At 43.3% G+C, this 21248-nt stretch overlaps 1 protein-coding gene across 4 annotated transcripts in view; it reads right to left on the reverse strand.

The window, feature by feature from the left end:
* The window catches only part of Memo1 (mediator of cell motility 1), a 102517-nt gene extending 82353 nt beyond the window's left edge, over positions 1-20164 (reverse strand). For 3 of the 4 annotated variants that reach the window (XR_003835270.1, XR_003835272.1, XR_003835271.1), the window contains exon 1: positions 19326-19656. Coding sequence is in view for 1 of the 4 variants with exons in the window: in XM_021186335.2 (XP_021041994.1) it covers positions 19326-19386 (61 nt within the window). In the remaining 3 variants the exon portion in view is untranslated. Of the gene's footprint in view, positions 1-19325; positions 19657-20074 lie in introns of those variants that run through there. The other variant, XM_021186335.2, reaches the window with a different exon arrangement.
* Between the last annotated feature and the right edge of the window lie 1084 nt (positions 20165-21248).

The raw sequence follows: 21248 nt of genomic DNA on the forward strand, positions 1-21248 counted from the left end.
TCTTCCGAAGGTCCAGAGTTCAAATCCCAGCAACCACATGGTGGCTCACAACCATCCGTAACAAGATCTGGCGCCCTCTTCTGGAGTGTCTGAAGTGTACTTACATATAATAAATAAATCTTAAAAAAAAAAAAAAAAAAAAAGAAAATCCTGGACAGATGAAAGATTAGTTCAAAATATAAGGCACATCAACTGATCTTAGTAAAAACTAAGTATGAAAGCTTCCCTATTGTGGCCTCAATTCTATACTGCAATTAATCCTTAAGTAACTATCTTTAGGGGTACAACCGTTATGAGTGTGGTAACAATTCCACATGTATAAATGTTATGTAATAATGTCAGTAGCTAGGGTCCCAATAATAAAATTTTTAAAGGGGAACTAGCACTTGTTGAGTTTCAGGGTGGCATCAAAAGACATGCAAAATTATCTGAAATGTCTTTGAAAACACTTTGCTTTTCCCAAACAGCTACATGGGGCCTGGTATCACTGACTTGCCTCAAGAAAAGCATGCATCACAAGAGGGCCGATACAGCAGGAGATAGACAGATCCAGCTGCTTCCATTAAACAACACATGAAAGAGATTTGTGGATATATTATATAGGCTAAACTCCAATCTTCAAAACCATTATTTTCATTTAGAAATGTCATTTCAATTAACAGATGTACTCTATTTTTTTAAAAAGATTTATTTATTTATTATATGTAAGTACACTGTAGCTGCCTTCAGACACTCCAGAAGAGGGCACCAGATCTCATTATGGATGGTTGTGAGCCACCATGTGGATGCTAGGAATTGAACTCAGGACCTACTGGAAGAGCAGTCAGTGCTCTTAACCACTGAGCCATCTCTCCAGCCCCAGTACTCTCATTTTTTAATGCATTAAAAGAATCTTTAAGGTTTTTCTGTTTTACTTTCTAATTTGATAACTAATGATAAACATAATTCAAATTTAAGCTGAAAAACTACTAAAGATCAAATATTCCATCTATGCAGAACTGAATACAGAATCCTCTGAAGACTAAAAAGGAAAATTATCATAAGCAGAATAGATTTCCTATTTATAATGTAAACAGATATTCAATTATTAAATTAGTAATTTATAAAAAAGTTACGAAGCAACTACATGTTTATACAGAGGAAATGATGGCATGCTCACATACACTTGAAAACACGTGAATGTTAGACAGAGACTTAGTCTATAAAGCAATCACCTGCATGTGAAAGAGAACACAGAGAGGGCATACAAATGAGATGGGAAGGGGGTGTGCTGGGAAAATGGCCCAGTGAAGAGAGTGCTTATTGCATACCTACAAGGACCTAAGTTCTATCAGCGGCTGACAATGGACTTTGTGATGCTGTAACTGGAAAAGGAAAGACAAGTAGGTTCCTGGGGTGGCTAATTTGCAAGTGTGTTCTAATCAATGAGCTCCAGATGCCAAAATGAGACCCTGGGAGAGAGAGAGAGAGAGAGAGAGAGAGAGAGAGAGAGAGAGAGAGAGAGAGAGTGTGTGTCTGTCGGTCTGTCTGTCTGTTGGGGGGGGGGNGTTAACAACAGATCCTAAGGAACAACACTTAAGGTGACCTCATGATCTACAGACACTCAGACACACAGATCTATACATATGTACACACACAAAAAGAATAGGACTTCTCAATGAATACCAAAAAGCATTTATACATCAATTCATTCAATATTTTCCATTTGATCTATAAATTAATCCTAAATCAATATTAAGACATAATAAGAAAGCTTTTTTTCTTTAATTTTTACTTTATTTTATGGGTCTGGTTAATGTACCTGCATGTATGTCTGTATGCCATGTGTATGCCTGGTGCTTCTAGAGGGCATAAATAGCTATCAGATGCCTCAGAACTGTAGTTACGGATGCTGTAAGTCACCATGAGGATGCTGGGAATTGAACCCGGGTCCTCTGCAACAGCAGCCAGTGCTCTTAACTACTGAGCCAACACTCCAGCCCCTGAATACACTTTCAACTTTTATATTTTATTCTGGTTTCAGAAACACAAAAAGCACAAATCTTCCCCTTTTATCAGATCTGATGTAGAACAGCATTGCTGGCAACTTAACCTGGAACAGAAGAAAAGGACTGTTCAATCAGATAAGGCAGAGGGGAACATTTTATTCTGCTATTTGACCCAGGACCTCATGTATCAAAGGCTGGCCTCAAACTCTATGGTTGAAGAGAACTTCTGATTCTCCCATTTCTACCTCCCAAACACTGGACCTACATGCCTGGTTTTATGTGGTGCTGGAAATCAAATCAAGGTCCTCATATATGCTCTGCAAGCACTCTAAAGACTGAAGACTCTAGAAAAATGAAAAAAATTCAAAAAGAGTTTATTTGTAAGTTTAGTAAGATATGAGTAAGATAAACTATCAACAAGGGCTGGAAAGATGGTTCTGCAGTTGAGATCACCAACTGCTCATGCACACAACCCAGCACCAAAATGGCAGCTCACTACTGTCTGCACTACTTCCAGGGGACCTGATGCTCTCACACAGACACACATGAAGGCAAAATACCAATGCATGCACACACACACACACACACATGAAGGCAAAATACCAATGCATGCACACACACACACATCAACAGTACTTTCATTATGTTTTTAGTAAGTACAAAGCCTAATTCAAAATCTATATGTAAAATAAGCAAGCAATAATTAAGCTCATTTAAAAAACTAAACTAAGAATAGCTACTCATGGTATTGTACATCTGAAAATCCCATCTGAAATAAATAAATAGCCAAGAAATTCCTAAAACAGAAGAGAAACATTAGAGAATCTAAAGCTACTATAATAAAAACTGTATTAACAGACCCAAGAATAAGTCAATGAAATCAAATAGGTTGTCTGCAGGGAGACACAAAACACTAAAACTCAATATAATCATAAAGCTAATTTTTCATATTATATTCAAAAATAGAATATAAAAGAGATATTATAGTAAAGGCAATAAAGTAGGCTCATATCTCAAATTTCATTATCATAAACTCAAAATGGATAAAAGATGGAAATGTAAAAAGTGAATTAATGAAACAATTAGAAGCAGATACTGGGAAGCAAGCCAGAAGCACATAATGAGAGCAATTCACACAGAAGCCATGAAAAAAAAATTACCCAACATCACAAATTTCTTAGAGTCAGGCATGTTTGCCTAGGTCTGTCCTAGAACTCAGGAGGATCACTTTAAATACAAGCCTGCAGCAAGGTCCAGGCCAGCCAGCAACACAGTGAGAACTAAGAAAACCCAGGAGGATGGAAGGGTTCCTCTTCTTCCAGACAAACTATGTTCAGTTCCCAACATCACATCAGGCAACTCACTTCCTCTTCTGGCCTCCTTAAGCACTGATCTCAGGTGATAACACACACACACAGAAATAAAATACTTTTAAAATTTTTAAATGAGAAGAAAAGCTAACTCTGGTGACACATGCCTATAATCCTGGTCTTAAAGAGGCAGAAGCAGGGCTTGTGAGGTGACTCAGCAGGTAAAGTCACTTGCTGCCAAGTAAGTAATCATTACTTGCATTCAATCCCCAGGACAGACATGGTAGAAGAAAACCATCTCCTCCAAGTTGTCCCTTAAGTACCACCACACACTTGCCACAGCATGCACAGCAACAAACATGGACATGGTCAGGGTTGGGGACACATACACACACACACACACACCTTCCAAGTTGTCCCTTAAGTACCACACATGCGACAGCATGCACAGCAATGGACATGGATAGGGACGGGGAGACACACACACACACACCCAAGTGAATGAACGAACGAACGAACGAATGAAAAGTTTATAAAGTTTAAGACCAGGTGTGGTACTGTACTCCTTTAATCCCACCACTCAGGAGGCAGAGGCAAGTAGCTCTCTCTGAGCAAGCCTATATAAGTGTATGAGTTCCAAGCCAGGCAAGGCTACATATTGAGACTCTGCCCATACCATGCCCAAAAAAGCAACATATTTTCAAGAGACATAGTCAAGATGACCACTCCAGTGGGCATGTTGTCACGGGCTTTTTATATCCCAACACTCAGGAAGCAGAAGCAGGTGGCTTTGTGTGAGTTCATGGCCAGTCAGATCGTTACAACAAGCAGACCAACTAGAATTATGTGATGAGACTTCATGTCAGAAAAGGAACACTCAGGGCTGGAGAGATGACTCAGTGGTTAAGAGCCACTCTTCCAGAAGTCCTGAGTTCAATTCCCAACAACCACATGGTGGCTCACACCATCTGTAATAGGATCTGATGTCCTCTTCTGGAGTGTGTGAAGACAGCGACAGTGCATTCACATAAAACAAGTAAGCAAAACAACAGTATGAACCAACCAGCACCCCAGAGCTCCTGGAACTAAACCACCAACCAAAGAAAACACATGGTGGGACCCATGGCTCTAGCTGCATATGAAACAGAGGATGACCTAGTCAGTCATCAATGGGAGGAGAGGCCCTTGGTCCTGTGAAGGTTCTATACCCCAATATAGGGGAATGCCAGGGCCAGGAAGTGGGAGTGGATGGGTTGGTGAGCAGGGGGAGGGAGAAGAGGATAGGGGGTTTTCGAAGGGGAAACCAGGAAAGGGGATAACATTTGAAATGTAAATAAAGAAAATACCTAATAAAAGAAAAAAGAAAAAAGAAGTCTTAAAAAAAAATAAAAATAATCACTCCAAAATGAAGGCCCAAACTGCTGGTTTACATAGTGTGTCCCAGTATAGACAGGGCTACTGAGACCCTAAGTAAAAATAAAATAAATGGAGCTATGATTACAGCACAGACACAGATGTGCTTAATAATTAAATGTGCTGTCTGGAGATAGCTCAGCGACTAAGAGTAAAACTTAAGAAACATAAGCAGTTAAGATTGAAAGAGCGATTAGGAGCTCTTGCAAAGGGCCCAAACTTGGTTGCCAGCACTCACATCAGACATGTCACAACTGCCTGTAATTTCAGCTCCAAGGAAAGATCACACACCTAACAGGCACTTGCTTTGGATTCAATACCCAGTACCCCTTCCAAAAAAATACTCACCAACAACTCCTACTTGAGTTGTTGTTCCCTTAAGCAGGCAGAGTGTAACATCTGGAATCAGACTTAGTGATTAAGAGCACTGGTGGCTCTTCCAGAGGACCTAGGTTTTAGTTCAGAGTCCATACATACAATAAGTCACAACCATTTCTTAGGAGATGGTTCCAGGGAATCCAATGTCTCTTTGGCTTCAGTGGACACCAGGCAAACAAGCTGTGCACAAATATGCGCGTAGGCAAACACCCTTACACATAAAATGTTTTTAGGGTGTGGCAGTTCACAAAGCAAAACAAAGAACAACTTCTGTAAAAGAATAATTCCCACTGCTCAGAGGCCGTAAGTCATGGAAGCTATTACTATCTGGATAGAAATAGTTCATGGTATTATGAGACAGTTAAAACAAACTCCAAAACATATGTTGGATAGAATTAAACAAATGAAAAACAACAACAATAATCAATCAATCAATGAATAAGCTCCATGGGGTAACGCGTGCCTGATTCCCAGCATTTGGGAGTCAGGGACAGGATGAGTAGGAGTTCAAGGTCATCCTCACCTACAGAACAAATTCTAGGCTAGTTTAGGATATATGAGACTGCTTCTACTTCTTTTTAATTTTTTAGATGCAGTTAGTTCAGTGATAGGTGCTGGCTTCAAGCTCCATCACTATCAATCAATGAACAATCAATCAAAAACCATGACCCACAAACAGGAGAAAAATTATTATACCCAGGCTCAGAAGTCATAAAAATAACATGTAATAGAAAAGGACATACAAATAGATACTACTTAAATGACATAACTAGAATATGGAAACAAAAAGAAAAATAATTGGAGGATCCGGGTAAACTCAAATGGTCAAGAGCTTGCTGCAGAAGGAAAAGGACCTGCACTCAAACCCTAGAACTGTATCACCTTACATAGGGGACACACTTGTAACCCTGGCTATAGGGAGGCAAAGCAGGTGGATCCTGGGGTTTTCTGGCTAGCCATCTAGTTTAATCAGCAAATACGAAGCCAGTAAGGGACTTTCTCAAAAATACAAAGTAGACATCCTCTGAGGAATAAGCAAGCCTGATTTAATAGACATCGAGTGTACACACACACACAAGGGTTGGAGGTAGAACTCTGTGGTTAAGAGTTAGATGCAGAAGGAGTTAGCTACCACATAACCACTTCAAATTCCAGCACCAGGGGATTCATTTCCTCTGGCCTGTATGGCCACACACATACATACATACATGTATGCATATACACACACACATTAAAAATAATAAAAATGGGGCTGGAGAGATGGCTAAACGGTTAAGAGCACTGACTGCTCTTCCAGAGGTCCTGAGTTCAATTCCCAGCAATTCCCACATGGTGGCTCACAACCATCTATAATGGGATCTGATGCCCTCTTCTGGTGTGTCTGAGTACAGCTACAGTGTACTCATATACATTAAATAAATATTTAAAATAATAATAATAATAATAAAAATAGGGGCTGGAGAGATGGCTCAGCAGTGAAGAGCACTGGCTGCTCTTCTTGAGACCCTGACTCTGCTCAGTGGTGACTGTTACCTACAAATGTGAGATTAAAGAAACCCTAGGCAGAAAAAAAATAAAAAATAAAATTAAAACATTAAAAAAAATTTAAAAATAATAAAAAAACAGAATAATAATAACAATAATAATTTTTAAAAAAGGAAAAAAGAAACCCTAGGCAGGGAGTCCTGGAGTGAATAAGAAAACTACCTAAACATGAATCTGTGAGAACCCAGGGAGCAAGCCATGATTTTTGCTTCAGGTTATTTTACAAGTTCCTGCCCTGACTTGCCTCAACAACAGTACTAGAAATATCAGCCAAATAAACCCTTTCCTCACCTAAGCTGCTTCTGCTCAAAATGATTTATCACAGCAAGAGAAAAGAAACTTATTCATAACTATGTCAGTATTAACCTTAGAGAACTGAACTGTTAAGAGGCCATACATCCCACCCTGAACACACCCACTCCCATATTATCTCAGAAACTAAGCAGGGGGCATGCCTCGCCAGGTAAGAGGCAAGCACACGCTAGAAAAGAATCATGTGAAATAACAAGGAGTGAGGCCAAAGGGCAGCAGAATGATAACCAATTATAGTGAGAATTTCACCAGGGCTTTGGGGAATAGTTAGAAACAGTCAAAAAAGAAAGTCAACAGAATTGTGGATTTAAATGCAACAATCCAACTTTATAAAGGGAACATCCAACCACACAATTAAAGAAAACAAAGAATATGAAAGATTCACTGAAACAGGTTATGAACTGAGCCATAAATGAGTCCACTACAAGTCATCAGGGCTCAAGAAAAAAAAAAAAAAAAAAAAGAGCAGCAGCATTTCCTAAATGTATTTGACCATAAATCTCAGAACACAGTGGGAAAATCTATTTTCTCGAGTCTTAACATTCCTTCCTATTTTTCCTTCAAGCTATAACAAAATATAGGAATCAATAAAAATTTCCTTTCCTTGATCATCAAACAGAATTAGTCAATCTTATGAAGTGCAAGCAAAAGCCCTAAGACAAAATTAAGTTTAACTGATTTAGGAAACAGCTTAGGTCAGAATGGCTGAGAACAACAAAAAGAAGAAAAAGTGGTAGGATCTGAAATCAGAGTTAAGCTGAGGTCACAGTACTGAAGACCCTGCATCTTTGGCAAGAAGGTTTAATGTAATTTTAAGAAAATATTACCTGGGGGGAAAAAAAAAAAAAAAGCCAGGCGTGGTGGTGCACTCCTTTCATCCCAGTACTCGGGAGGCAGAGGCAGGTGGATTTCTGAGTTTGAGGCCAGCCTGGTCTACACCAGGGCTACACAGAGAAACCCTGTCTCGAAAAACCAAAAAGAAAGGAAAAGGAAAAGGAAAAAGAAAAGGAAAAAGAAAAGGAAAAAGGAAAAGATTACCTAATTTGTATTTTAATTCTTTTTAAAGATTTATTTTATATTAATGTGTCTCGTACATGTGTGTGCACTTTGCCTCCAAGTATGTATGTGTACCACATGCATGCCTGGTACCCATGAAACAGATTCCCACTTTTGTTTGTCTATTTGGGTTTTTTGTTGTTTTGGTTGGTTAGTTGGGTTGGGTTGGTTTTTGGTTTTTCAGACAAGGTTTCTCCATGTAGCCCTGGTTACCCTAGAACTCTATCTGTAGACCAGCTTGGCCTTGAACTCACAGAAATCCCCCCCACCCCGTGCCCGTGCCCGCCTCTGCCTCCCAAGTACTGGGATTCTGAACTACTGCCCATTAGTCCTGCCCCTTGTTTTGTATTTTAATGGTACTTAGGATTGAATCCAAGGCCTCACACATGCTAGGAAAGCACTCTACAACAGAGCATTTTCTTTACTTGGCACCAGGATATTCTTTTGTCTCTTTACAGTTCTTCCCTCACCCAAGCCTCTTCCTGTAGGAAATGTTCTAAGGGTCAGTCACTGACACTCTTCTTCTCCAATCAGACTCACTCTGATGGAGACTTTATCCTTATCCAGAAAGATATTCAATTTTACCATCAATAATTCCAATTGTGCCAGGCCATGGTGGCACACACCAGCCAGGCAGATCTCTGAGAGTTCAAGGTTGGTCTGGTCTAGAGAACTAGATCCAGGACAGCCAGGGCTACACAGGGAAACCCTGTCTTTAAAAAAAAAAAAAAAAAAAAAAAACAACAAAACAATGTACACCTTCTTCTAAACTCAAACTCATATTATACTACTGGGCTGGACAGCAAACTTCTCAAACAGACCAAATTGAGTTCCTTATCTTCTTTCTCCAAATTTGTGCCTCTTAAATTGGTCTTCTCTATTTGAGATGATAGCAACTCCATCACTGAAACCGCTCAGTGATAAACCTGAAGAGACAAATTCCCATAATCTCTGTTTTTCTCAAGAGCACTCCAAGTATGTCAGCCAATCCCAATTCTTCCTTCAAATTATATCCACATACCTGAGGCTGTGTGTAGTGACACAACCTCCCCTTAGAAAAAAGAAAAAGACATAGAAAATGTAACTAGAGAGCTGAAGAAACAACAGTTGGTAGACTGGTTGCCTAGCAAGCAAAAAGCCCTGGGCAAGATCCCAAGTAACATAAAAATTGGAAACTGGAGGTGGTGGTGCAAGCCTGTAATTGTAGCATGGGAAGGAGGGCAATATTCCAAGGTCATCTTCTGCTACATAGTGAGTGTGAGACCAGACTAAATTACATAAGACCCTGCTTAAAACATAAACAAAAAATAAAAATAAAATAAAATAACATTCTGTTAGTCTCAATCAAAAATCTAGAACTCTACATTGAAAAATCTAGAACTCATCTTTAAAAAAATCAATTAGAGGATTAGCTCAGCTGATAAAAGACTGCTTGCCTATCAATCACACCCCCAGCACCACATAAACAAGGGTAGTGGTCCATGCCTGTAATCCCTGTACCCAGAGGGAAATGGGAGAATCAGAAGTTCAAAGTCATCCTCAGCTACACTGTCAGCTGGAGACCCCATCTCAAAGAGGGAAAGCTGGGATTCGGATGATCAGAAAGATGGCTCAGGAGGTTAAGGTGCTTGTCCAACCTGAGCACCACAGTCAATCCCCAGAGCTCACAGAGTGAGAGAACCAACTCTTTCCCCATCCGACCCCAACTCTTTCTCTGGGGCTAAAATATTTTTCAATTTTGAACACATTCAGCAAGGATGGTAAGCTTTTATAGCCTCCTCTCCCATCTTTGATATTTTGTAATTGAAGATATTTACTTTACAATTACAAAGATACTTTAAAGAATATCTGCAATTATAAAGATGCTTACTGGTTCCAAATAGTTCAAACTTCTAAGCTCAGGTTCTTCTAAGAAAAGTGACTCAGAAAATGATGTCTCCTAAAGTCTTCAGCTACAAAATGGCAGGACAGGTGTGGTAAGGACCTGCCGTAACTGTCCTATGCTTAATAAGATTATTGTTAAATTCTTTAACATTTAAGCATGTTTTATAAGCCATAAATGATACATAAGTATGAGTTTGGTGCCCACAATGTACTGTGAGAACATCTAAAATGGAACAAAAGCTGTTCAGTTTCAAGGGCAGCAGAGCTCAACACAACTTTCGGTGCTAACCTTAAGCTTAAGAGTCAAACAAACCGGCTCCTCCACTTACCTGTTACACCTTAAACAAGTCACTCACTTTCTGAGTCACATCTATAAATGGGCATAATAGCAACTTGGCACAATAACTTTGTAGATTAGAGATAATACACATATACATGTAGTGTACCTGTGGGAAAAATCCAAGGAAGGACTTTTTTTTTTTTTTTTTTTTTTTTTTTTTTTTTTTTTGAGACAGGGTTTCTCTGTGTAGCCCTGGCTGTCCTGGCACTCACTTAGTAGACCAGGCTGGCCTCGAACTCAGAAATCCACCTGCCTCTGCCTCCCAAGTGCTGGGATTAAAGGCGCGCGCCACCACACCTGGCTAGGAAGGACTTTTTAAAAGATTATTTCATTATTTTTAATTTTCCTGTGAAAACCAGTAGTCAAATACCCTGGATCTAGAATTACACATGGTTGTGAGCCACTCACTATGGGAACTAACTCTATCCTCAAGAACAGTCTATGATGCCAGGCAGAGGTGGTAGCACACACCTTTAGTCCTAGCAAGCAGACTACACAGAGAACCCTGAAGGGGAGAGAAGAGTCAACAGTATGTGCTCTTAACTGCTGAGCCATCTCTCTACCCCCATGAAGACTTCTTTCTTATGATTTTTTTTTTTAATTTTATCTATGCACGTGCACTGAGTGTGTTCCTGATGATTTTAAGATTCCCCTGGGACTAGAGTTACAAATGATTATAAGTCATAAGAGCAATTTATGTTCTTAACCACTGAGCCACCTGTCCAGCCCCAAAGGCATTTATTACTTTTATTTTTATTTATGTGTACAGGTGTTTTGCTTACATACATCTCTATATAAATCATATGCATGCTTAGTGCATATGAGGTCAGAAGACAATAGGTCCCCAGGAATTGAAGTTACAAATGGTTATGAGCTGAGAATCAAATCCAGGTACTCTGGAAAACCAACAAATGTTCTTAGCCATCAATCCCTCTCTCCGGCCCTCAAGGACATTTTTATCTTTATTTTGTTATAATTTACATCTATATCTACGGTGAAATCTTAAGGAGGCATTTTTCAATTGAGGTTCTTATTTCTCCAATGATTCTAGCCTGTGTCAAGTTGACATTAAACTAGCCAGCACACATACCTAATGTTCACAAGCATCTAGAAAAACAAACTCATGGAGTACTGACAGAAGTGCAAATTTGCTTCAGAGGTTATCTACTAAATGTAGTTTTGAATTTTTCAAAGACCTACTTTTAATGATGGTTCTTAAATGCTTTAACCTCCCTTCTAGCCCACCACCCACTAGAGGTAGTGGAAAAGAAATGTTATTAGGATGGGGGGGAGGGGGTGTGGGGGGGGACCTGTTTAGAAATTGCTGTTTAGAGCAAATCCCATCTGCGCTGTCAGGAAATCCACAGTTCAGTTCACAGGTAAGCAGCAGCAGCCCAATCCACTTGCAAACACGAATACACCAGCAGTTCAGTAGTGTTGGGATAGCAAATCAGCAGAGGTGGCATGACCTAGCAGAGACAGCAGGCCTCAGCATGAGTCAGCAGGAAGGCCCAGGACCACCAGGGACACCAGAAGTTCTAGGCTGTGCCTCTCTCAGTAGAGATCAGCGAAGACCCAAGACCAAGAAACATTGTAAAGCTAGCTATGCAAGCAAGCCAAGCCCCTGTCAGTGTCTGGTGGGTCCTATTTATACTCCCTCCAAACACCACATATCCTCCACAGGTCTTGCCTCAGCACATGAATCTGTCTTAGCAAAACTCAACAGTGATATATTAGCTGACATCACTCTGCCAACCAGCCTGAGTCCGTAGAAGTGGTGTGTTTCTCTCTATGGAGTCCCCACAAATGGAGCTCTACAAAGCATGTAAGGCGAATCAATACATGTGTGTGGTCAGCAAAGTATCCCTCATCACGTGTCCTCTCACCTGCTTATTTTATCAGAACATCCTTTCATCTATGTCTGCTTTAGGAAAACACCATCCAACACAACTGACTTTCCAAAGAAACCAGGAGTTTCCACTTCAACTAAAACATAGCACACATATACCATAGCCTAATAATTCTTCTCTCAATTATATAACCAGGAAAAGTCACAAATACATCCACCTAAAACAAATACAAGAGTATAAAAGTATCCACAGCCGGGCGTGGTGGCGCACGCCTTTAATCCCAGCACTCGGGAGGCAGAGGCAGGCGGATTTCTGAGTTCGAGGCCAGCCTGGTCTACAAAGTGAGCTCCAGGACAGCCAGAGCTATAAAGAGAAACCCTGTCTCGAAAAACCAAAAAAAAAAAAAAAAAAAAAAGTATCCACAAAAGAAAAAGTAGTAAAGATGAAATGTCCATCAATAATAAAAATGGATAAAACAAGGCATATTCACTTACTACAGTAATGAGAATGAATTTACCTCACAAATGTGAAATTAAGCTAAAGAATTTCAATGAAGTACAGCAGTGTTGGAGCATTCATGAAGACCTGGCTGCCCTTTGTCCTTCTCCTGGCATTATCCTGTCTTAAGTCTAGTCTTCAACCTGTGGTGATGGCTTTCAGATGATCCAAGCCCCATCAGGCCCCCAAGTAGGCTCCAAGTTTGGTCCCAGATTTTTTTATCCCCACCCTCAAAGGTAGAGCTGTCTCCTAAGTTAGAAGCAGGGTCAGGGCCTGGGACAGAAGTGCTGAGGTTGAGACTGTCTGCTTGTGACTCACTGATCACTTAAGAGCTTCCTGGTCCTCTCTCGCTGGGCTTGTGACCTCACCCTTGTGGCATCCCCATTGCTTTCCCGGGAAGGCCTTCCCTCCCTTACTTAGAACACCAATGCCACTGTCACTTGGTTGCTTCTACCATGCCCAGGGCACAATGAGGACAAGGACCCACTAGCTAAAACAGTGTCCAAAGCTGGGGTTGAAGCTGCTTTTTGGCTGGTAGTCATGTCCCAAAGCGGGGTATGGTGTTGAGAAATGCTGTGAACCAAGAGACTTGAAGCCTTCTCTGCAAGGCTAGAATGGACTCGAAGCCTGGCTAGGCATTTCCTGTGTCTGCTAGAGCTTCCCTACCACAGTGTGCACCCATCGCACCTGCCCTGGCCAGCAAGGTCTATGGGGCCCCTATATAGAACAGGTAAAGGTGAAGCCCATTTGTTTCCAGCCTAGGGAGTCCTTGTGCTAGTTAGTGATAGAACTCCTTAGATCTGAAGTGTGACAACCTACCAGAGCAGCTAGGGCCATCATGGACCAGATGGATCTATTTCAGATTGTTGGAATGGAACCTGTGCATCCTGTCTCACCTCTAGTCCACTGGCTTCTTCGTAAAGGACTCCTTGGCGGAAATAAAGTTTCAAGTCAGAAAGAAGGAAGAGGGCTGGTGAGATGGTTCAGGGGTTAAGAGCAACGACTGCTCTTCCAAAGGTTCTGAGTTCAAATCCCAGCAACCACATGGTGGCTCACAACCATCCATAACGAAATCTGATGCCCTCTTCTGGAGTGTCTGAAGACAGCTACAGTGTACTTACATATAATAAATAAATAAATAAATAAATAAAAATAAAATTAAAGAAAAGAAAAAAGGAAGAAAGAAACAAAGAAACAAAGAAAGAAACAAAGAACGAACGAATAAAGAACTCAATGAAGATGGCACAAGAATATAAGGAACATGGGTAAACTACTGTTTCCTGTGCTGGGGCAGGTTAGAAGAGTGTGTCTGTTTTGAGAAAGCTCATCTAGCGATTCTACTTGTGTTCACATGTCACCTACGGGGTACCCAGGGATGGAGTGTGGGGTTGAGACACTATCTCACTACATTGCTCCGATTGTTCTCAAACTCTCTATGTAGATCAGGATGGCCTTGAACACGGAAATCCACCTCACCTGCCTCTGCCTCTGAGAATGTTGGGATTAAAGGTATGTAATATCATGTCCAGCCATCATTTTTTTTACACTTAACATTAAATAGGTCTACTACTGGTAAGATTTCTAACTCTTTCCTTCCACCTATATTATGCTCAAACACTTGACTACAGTCCTATGTCCTATCCACTGTTCTTTCGAAAGTAAACATCAATCTCTCTGTGCATGTGCACCTTGACTGCCGTACTCACTACTTGCTAACTCACCCACTGTGTTAGTTACTTTTCTCTTTACTGTGACAAAATACCAGACAGGAAGTAACCTAGAGGAAGAGGGTTTGTTTTAGCTTACAGTTGCAGGTGCTATTCTATCAGGAGGAAAACTGGTGGCAGGAGTTGGAGGCAGGTGGTGGCATTACATCCCCAGTCAATAGCGGGCAGCACACAAGCATCAGCTCTCCTCCTCCTTCCCATGCTCTACACAAGCATCAGCTCTCCTCCTCCTTCCCGTGCTCTACAGAAAGAACCCTACCTAGCCCAAGCAAGGTGCAGCCCACGTTTAGGGTGGGTCTTTTCACTTCAAGGCACTCAACCTAGATATTCCTCCTCAGACATGCTCAGAGTTGGGATCCTGTCAAATTGATAATAGTAAATATCACATGCATTATATACCAAACACTTATAACATTCCTTTATATAAAGGTTTGCTGAGAATCTATGTGGAACACTGTGCTTCAAACCACTGACATGGCTCAGCAGGTAAAGGCACTTACACCCAAATGTGTCAACTTGAGTTTGGTTCCCAGGACACACATGGTAGAAAAAAAAAGAATGGCTTCCCACAAGTTGTGCTCTGCCTTACCACATCCTTCATAGCATGCCTGCCTACAAACCTGTACACAAACTAAATAAAATGTAATAATTTTTTTAAATAATTTTTAATTTGTGGTATCAAAAACAAAACAATTTCCTAGCTTCAGTGAGTCAATAACTTTATATACAAATAATAAAGACAGAAAGACACACTCCAGGTATTATAGGACACAAACACAAAAATGGCAATGTACAGAGTAGTCTCCTGGAGGTATAAACATCCCCAGAGGATAGGCAGCAACTTTCCTGTTAAGGGCATTTTCACAGAGGGAGAAGTCTGAGCAAAAGACACAGAGCTAAGAAACAGCATGCTACAGTTCAGGAAGCAATGAACAGCTGCTAAATGCTCCTTGAGGCTAGTAATACCAAGATGGGGCCAGAGAGGGGCCAGCTGCTGTCAAGACAGGAAAAGACAGACAGAGCAATCAAAGGACTTCAACCTTATCCAAAAAGGCATGGATCAGTGAGAGAGTGACCCAAGAAAATGATTCTTTCAAAAGATTACTGAGGAAGCAGTGCAGAGAGTGGAATTAAAGGGATGATGCTAGAAAAAGGCTCCTTAGTACACAACATTAATTGTCCTGACAGAAAACATAGGAGACTAAAACAACAAAACAGAAGCTATACCTATATGGGTGTGGTGGCACATGCCTTCAATTCCAGTACTCAGGAGTCTGAGGCAGGAAGACCTCTCTTGAGTTTCCAGGCTAGCCTGGTCTACATAGCAAGTTCCAGGACAGCTAAGACTACACAGAGACCCTGTCTCAAATAAAATTTTTTTTAAAAATTTTTAAACTTGTTTTAAAAGAAAAAAAAAAAAAAAAGCTATACCAAATCTGGAGAAAAGCTATACAAATTACTGTTGCCTTTAACCCCAACACTAACGGGAGAATTTCTATGAGTTCTAGACCAACCAAGGTTACAGAGCAAGGCCTTGTTTTAAAATATATATATATATATTTATACACACACACACACACAACACACAACACACACACAAACGTACTGGTCACACTAACCACTAACCTCCCAGGTTAGCAGATTCTTTTTATACAAAGGGCCAAAGAGTATTCCAGGGTTATGTTTCACATACAATTTTAATTTTACTCTTTGTTTTTTGAGACATCTCTCTCTGTGCCTGGTCTACATAGCAAGTTCCAGGACAGCTAAGACTACACAGAGACCCAGGCTTTCCAGGAACTCAGTATTGGACCAGGCTGAGCTAGAATTCACAAACACACACCTGCCTCTGTCACACCTGGCTTTTTTCTTTTTGTTAAACAACCACTTAAAAATTATAACATCCAGCTCCAGGGTAGGATCCAATCCCTCTAGCTTCAGAGGGTACCTGTACTCATGTGCACACAGCTCATGCACACACATGCACATGCACACGCACACACATGTACATGCACATGCACACGCACACACAAACACACACACACACGCATGCACACTTTTAAAACAAAATTTAATGAGCTTTTTTCCTTAATGTTCACAGGCTGTACTTGAGAGCTGAGCCACACTGGTAAGGAAGTGAGGATTAACCTTCCTACGAGATTAGTTTTCCTAAAATGCTACTTGCATCATATTAATACCCAAATCTAAAACCTTCATCAGCACACCTTGCCGGGTAAGTCCAATCCCTACAGTATCCAACCCACAGGCATTTCCAGCTCCACTCTACAACCCAGGCTATCCCCGTAAGAACTGACCATTCTTCCTAAATTCATTACACTTTCCTGCCTCCCAATCCAATGTTCTTTCCTCAAACTTGACTAAATATCCTTCCTTCAGAGCACAACTGAAATCCTACTTCTACAGGTCTCCACCCTCCTCAGAACAGGGAAATACACTATCTCAACCTAACAGATATTTAATTGCTTTTCTGAAGTTAGAATTTACTTCAAATAAACTCTGAATTCCTTGAGGGAAAGTTTATAGCACCCTCAGCCAATGGATCTAACAGCATATAACAAGGGGTAAATAACAAAAAGACATGTGAATGAGTGCATGCAATATAAATGTACAATTTTTTTCTTAATGAAATAGCTAGTTAATGGAACTCAATGCAGCTTTACTCTCATTTCACTCAATAACCGGATACTTTCTATGTGTACAACCTGAACACTGGAAAAGATACAAAATGACAATCAACAAACACATTTTTCCTATTCCTCAGTTTTTTATTGACTAGTCTAGAGAAACAATTGCACAATACAAATAAAAAGTCCCAAGAGTAGGTCATTATTTCAACATAGCTACACTACTATATCCTACAGATACAGTCATCAGACCAACTTTACATTACATACCCATAAGTTTGCTTCATTCATCTTAAGGATACAAATTAAGCTTCTAAAACTAAACTGCTTTAAGTTTACCCTAATTTCCTCAATATCAGTCAAACTTAAAAAGACTGGCCAGGAAGTGGTGGTGCAGTGCCTTTGATCCCAGCACTGGGAAGCAGAGCCAAGTGGACCTCTGAGTCCAAGGGAGTTCCAGTCCAGCCAGGACAACACAGAGAAACCCTAGGTGAGTCGCACACACCCCAAAAACTCATGCTCCTGAATTCCAATTAAAGGTATTTAATTCATCCAAATTTTAGGGAAAAAATATAATTACCTGCCTATTTACTAATAAGTATCTACAGTCAGGATTATTTTTACCAGATTAAAGACTACATCTTGTATGTAAGTAAACTCTAAGAAATTCTAAGACCAAAAGTGTGAACTATACACAATTTTACTACCCATATATATGCTTAACATTCTAAAGCTTCCCTAGAATATTTGCCCACATTCCAAAGCAAGCAACAACAAAAGTTTAAAACAGTTGTATCAAATGCACAGGAACACAATAAATAAATGCTAAAAGACAGCCTTGAATGGGAACAATGTGACTTTCTAATTCTCCAAAACATACTACGGAAAAAAACTTCTACTTAAAAATAAAGCCGGGTGGTGGTGCCACACACCTTTAATCCCAGCACTTGGGAGGCAGAGGCAGGCGAATTTCTGAGTTCAAGGCCAGCCTGGTCTACAAAGTGAGTTCCAGGACAGCCAGGGCTACACAGAGAAACCCTGTCTCGATAAACCAAAAAAAAAAAAAAAAGGCAGTATTAATAGTGCATTGATTATTAAGGGCAAACTCAAGAGCCAGAGACCTGACTTATTCAATTCCTATTTTACCACAGGCCTAGTCTGGGGTGCAGCACTAAATTTCTGTTTCCCCATATACTGGCACAGGAACTGACATTCTCAGGTAGCGAGAACTGATTAAAAGTCTATGAAGTACTTCAGGACCATAAAATGTCATACTTATCTAACGCAAAAACTACAGCCACCTGTTTGTTAGCAGTAGTTCCAACCCCAACCACGTCATTCTTTTGTGTCTTAGCAGGGCAAATCCGCTGTGGACCAACAAGGTGCATGTACTTCTGCAGCTGGTTGAACAATCTCAGGGGGAAAAAAAAAAACTGCCTTCCAGATTTTCCGTTTTCCCAAAAGAATCATGCCACTATCCAAGCCTAGTACTTGCAAAGGGAAACATGAAGGTTAGGGCCAGTTGCTGAGAAGCACAGATGGCCTAGAGACCAACAGGAATCACGGAGGAACTTTTCTTTGTTACCAAAGCAGAAATGTGACCCCTGAAAATAATCTCAGAAAACAATCCTTGTGAAGAGAGTTGTACTGGAGGGAAACGGCCCTACCCTTTCTCACCCAAAGAACTACACATGGTTTTTTTTTTTTGTTTTTTGAAGACAGTGCAGACAAAATTCTCTCAAAACAGTAAGCTAAACTAGGCAGGTCGTCCAGCCCCGGCTCGGTGCTGAACACAGGATACTAAAGTGGTTGCTCAGGAAAGTGCTGATGCCATCTCCAGCTGCCCCTAAATGACAGTAACAATGCAAACACTGACAAAAGACCTAGGAGGCCACCCAGAGCCCCTGCCTGGCAGCAGCTCTGCCCGAACCTCCACGTACAAAGCGACAAATCCCCCCGAGAGGCCCAGGTCTGACAGATCTTCCAAGCGAGACCAAGAGTAGCAACACGAGAGATAGGGTAGAAAAAGTACTGTCTGTCACTCCTTCCAGGGGTGCGGGGTGCCCCGAGGGTGGGGGCAAAAGCTGCGGTCCCCTCGGCCAGCTTCTGGCAACGAGGACCGCGCCAACTCGTCCTTCCCCACCGCAAAGGCCGTCCGCGGAGCCGCGGAGCCCGCGCTCGCCCCGGCTGGGGCCGGCCGGCAACTCCTCGCCCAACTCCGCGGGCGCCAGGCCGCCGGCCCGAGCGCAGGGTGGGGGAGGCGGCGCGGCGCGGCCCGGCCCCGCTCCCTCGGCACGCGGTCCGCGCCCTCCGCCCGAGTCCCCGCCCGCCGGGCTCCGGCTGCCCAGCTCGACCACCCCGGCGGCCTGGTGCCCTTACCTGAGGCGGTGTACCAGCTCCCGGCGTGGCTGGCTTCCCGGCAGACCACTCGGTTGGACATCTTGGTGCCTGTGCCGCCTATGGTGCACGAGGATGAATGAGGAGGCGGCGGCGGCGGCGGCGGCTCCGCGAGGGGACGAGACTCCGCGGGCCCAGCCCAGGAGGAGGCGGCCGCGGGGAGGGGACCAGCCCGGCCCAGGAGGAGGAGGAGGAGGAGGAAGAGGAGGAGATGGCAGCCGGGGCGGAGGGCGGCAACAATCACCACAAACTCCGCCGGCCGCCGGAAGATGGGGCCCACGGCGGCTTCACCCTAGCCGCGCGGCCGCGGAGTCGCCGCCGCCGCCGCCGCCGCCGCCGCCGCCGCCGCCCCTGCCCGAGCTGCCTCCGCGAGCCGCCCCCCGGCCCCGCCGCGCGCGGCCTGCCGAGCCTCCCGCTGACCCCCCCCCCGTGACTCCGCGCCCTTCCCCCCCCGCCCCGCCCCGCCCCGCCCCCACCACCGAGGCCTCCCTCCCGCCGCGCGCCCGCCGGCCCCGCCCCGCCCCGCGCCTCCGCCCGCCGTGCCGCGCGCTCAACGGCGGAAGCGGGACGGGCCCCGCGCCATCCCGGGTCGGGAGGCCGCGAGCCGGACGGCGGCGGCAATCGGTGCCACCTCCCCCCCCAACACGCACACACACACAGCCCGGGGCTGGGGCCGGGGCCGGGGCCTGAACCCGGGGAAGGCAGAGCCTGGGGAGCCCACGCGTCCTTACTCGCCGCTCTACCGGGGCCGGCCCACTGAGCATGCCCAGCGCCGCGGCCGGGCCCGCCGAGGAGGCTCAGCGTGCACGCTCCGCTCTCCGGGGTTTAGCGCCAGCAGAGGCTGGGGGCAGGGCGCGGGGCGCAGGACGCAGCCGCGAGGCGGGGTGAGCCCCTTCCCCCCCCCCCCAGCCGCCTGGCTTGTCCCTGTGCGCCGCTGGCTCAGCACACACAACGCACACGCGGTCGCTGCCCGCCGTGTCCCGTCGGGGTTCCCCCTTCCCCGGCGTCCTTGGTGGGGTTCCCACCCTCGGGGTATCGCCCAGGAATGCAAGTCTGGGGCCACGCCGCGAAGTTTCGCTGGCAGAAACAACGCGCGGCGAGGCGTACTGGGGTGGGAGAATATGGGGGGTGGGGGACGGACCCTGTCAAAATGTAACCTTAGCTTCCCAGGCTCGCCCCTTACGACCTAAAGTCTTCGACACAGTTATATTTACTAATCGTATTTTAGGTATAACTGCAATGTGGCAAAGATTGTCTCAGTTATTTCCTACTGTGCTAAATGGGGGTGACGTTCGTGAGGGAGGGGTACCAAGGATTATGAGTTAATGCGTGCGAGAAGCCCGACGGGGTAAGGAATACTACAAATGTCACCCTTCACTTATAAAATCCCAGTATTCCACGCAGCAAAAGAATTCCTTTACCAGTTGGGTAGAATCACAAAGGAAGTGGTTTGGCTTTGAAGTGCTGGATTCCAAAACCAGGAAGTGTTAACAGTTCCCCATCTCCCAAAAAGTATTTGGGACCAAAATCATACACCGGGTATATCTTAGTTTCACATTAAACTAGATCCTGGAGAAGTCCAAAGTAGATGTCTAGCTGCCTAACCAAGTTCCTTAATGCTGTAACAGTGTACTTTTTATTTGGTTGGGGTTTTTGCCAAGTTCTCAAGTGTTATGAGAAAAGCTCTGCAGTTAATTTCAATGGCAAGAAAAAGGTAAATTGCCTCTTTCTCCCAAGAGTTTGTGTTACTTACCAAACTTAGCAAAGACCCTAATGAATAAAATACAACTTCTTGGGCCAGAGAAATGGCTCAGTGGTTAAAAAAAATAAGCACTGCTCTTACAAAGGACCTAAGTTGAGTCAGCATCACGTTGGGTAGCGCCCAAGCAAGTCCAGTTCCAGGGG

Source organism: Mus caroli, chromosome 17, assembly GCF_900094665.2.
Source record: "Mus caroli chromosome 17, CAROLI_EIJ_v1.1, whole genome shotgun sequence".
Classification (NCBI taxonomy): domain Eukaryota; kingdom Metazoa; phylum Chordata; class Mammalia; order Rodentia; family Muridae; genus Mus; species Mus caroli.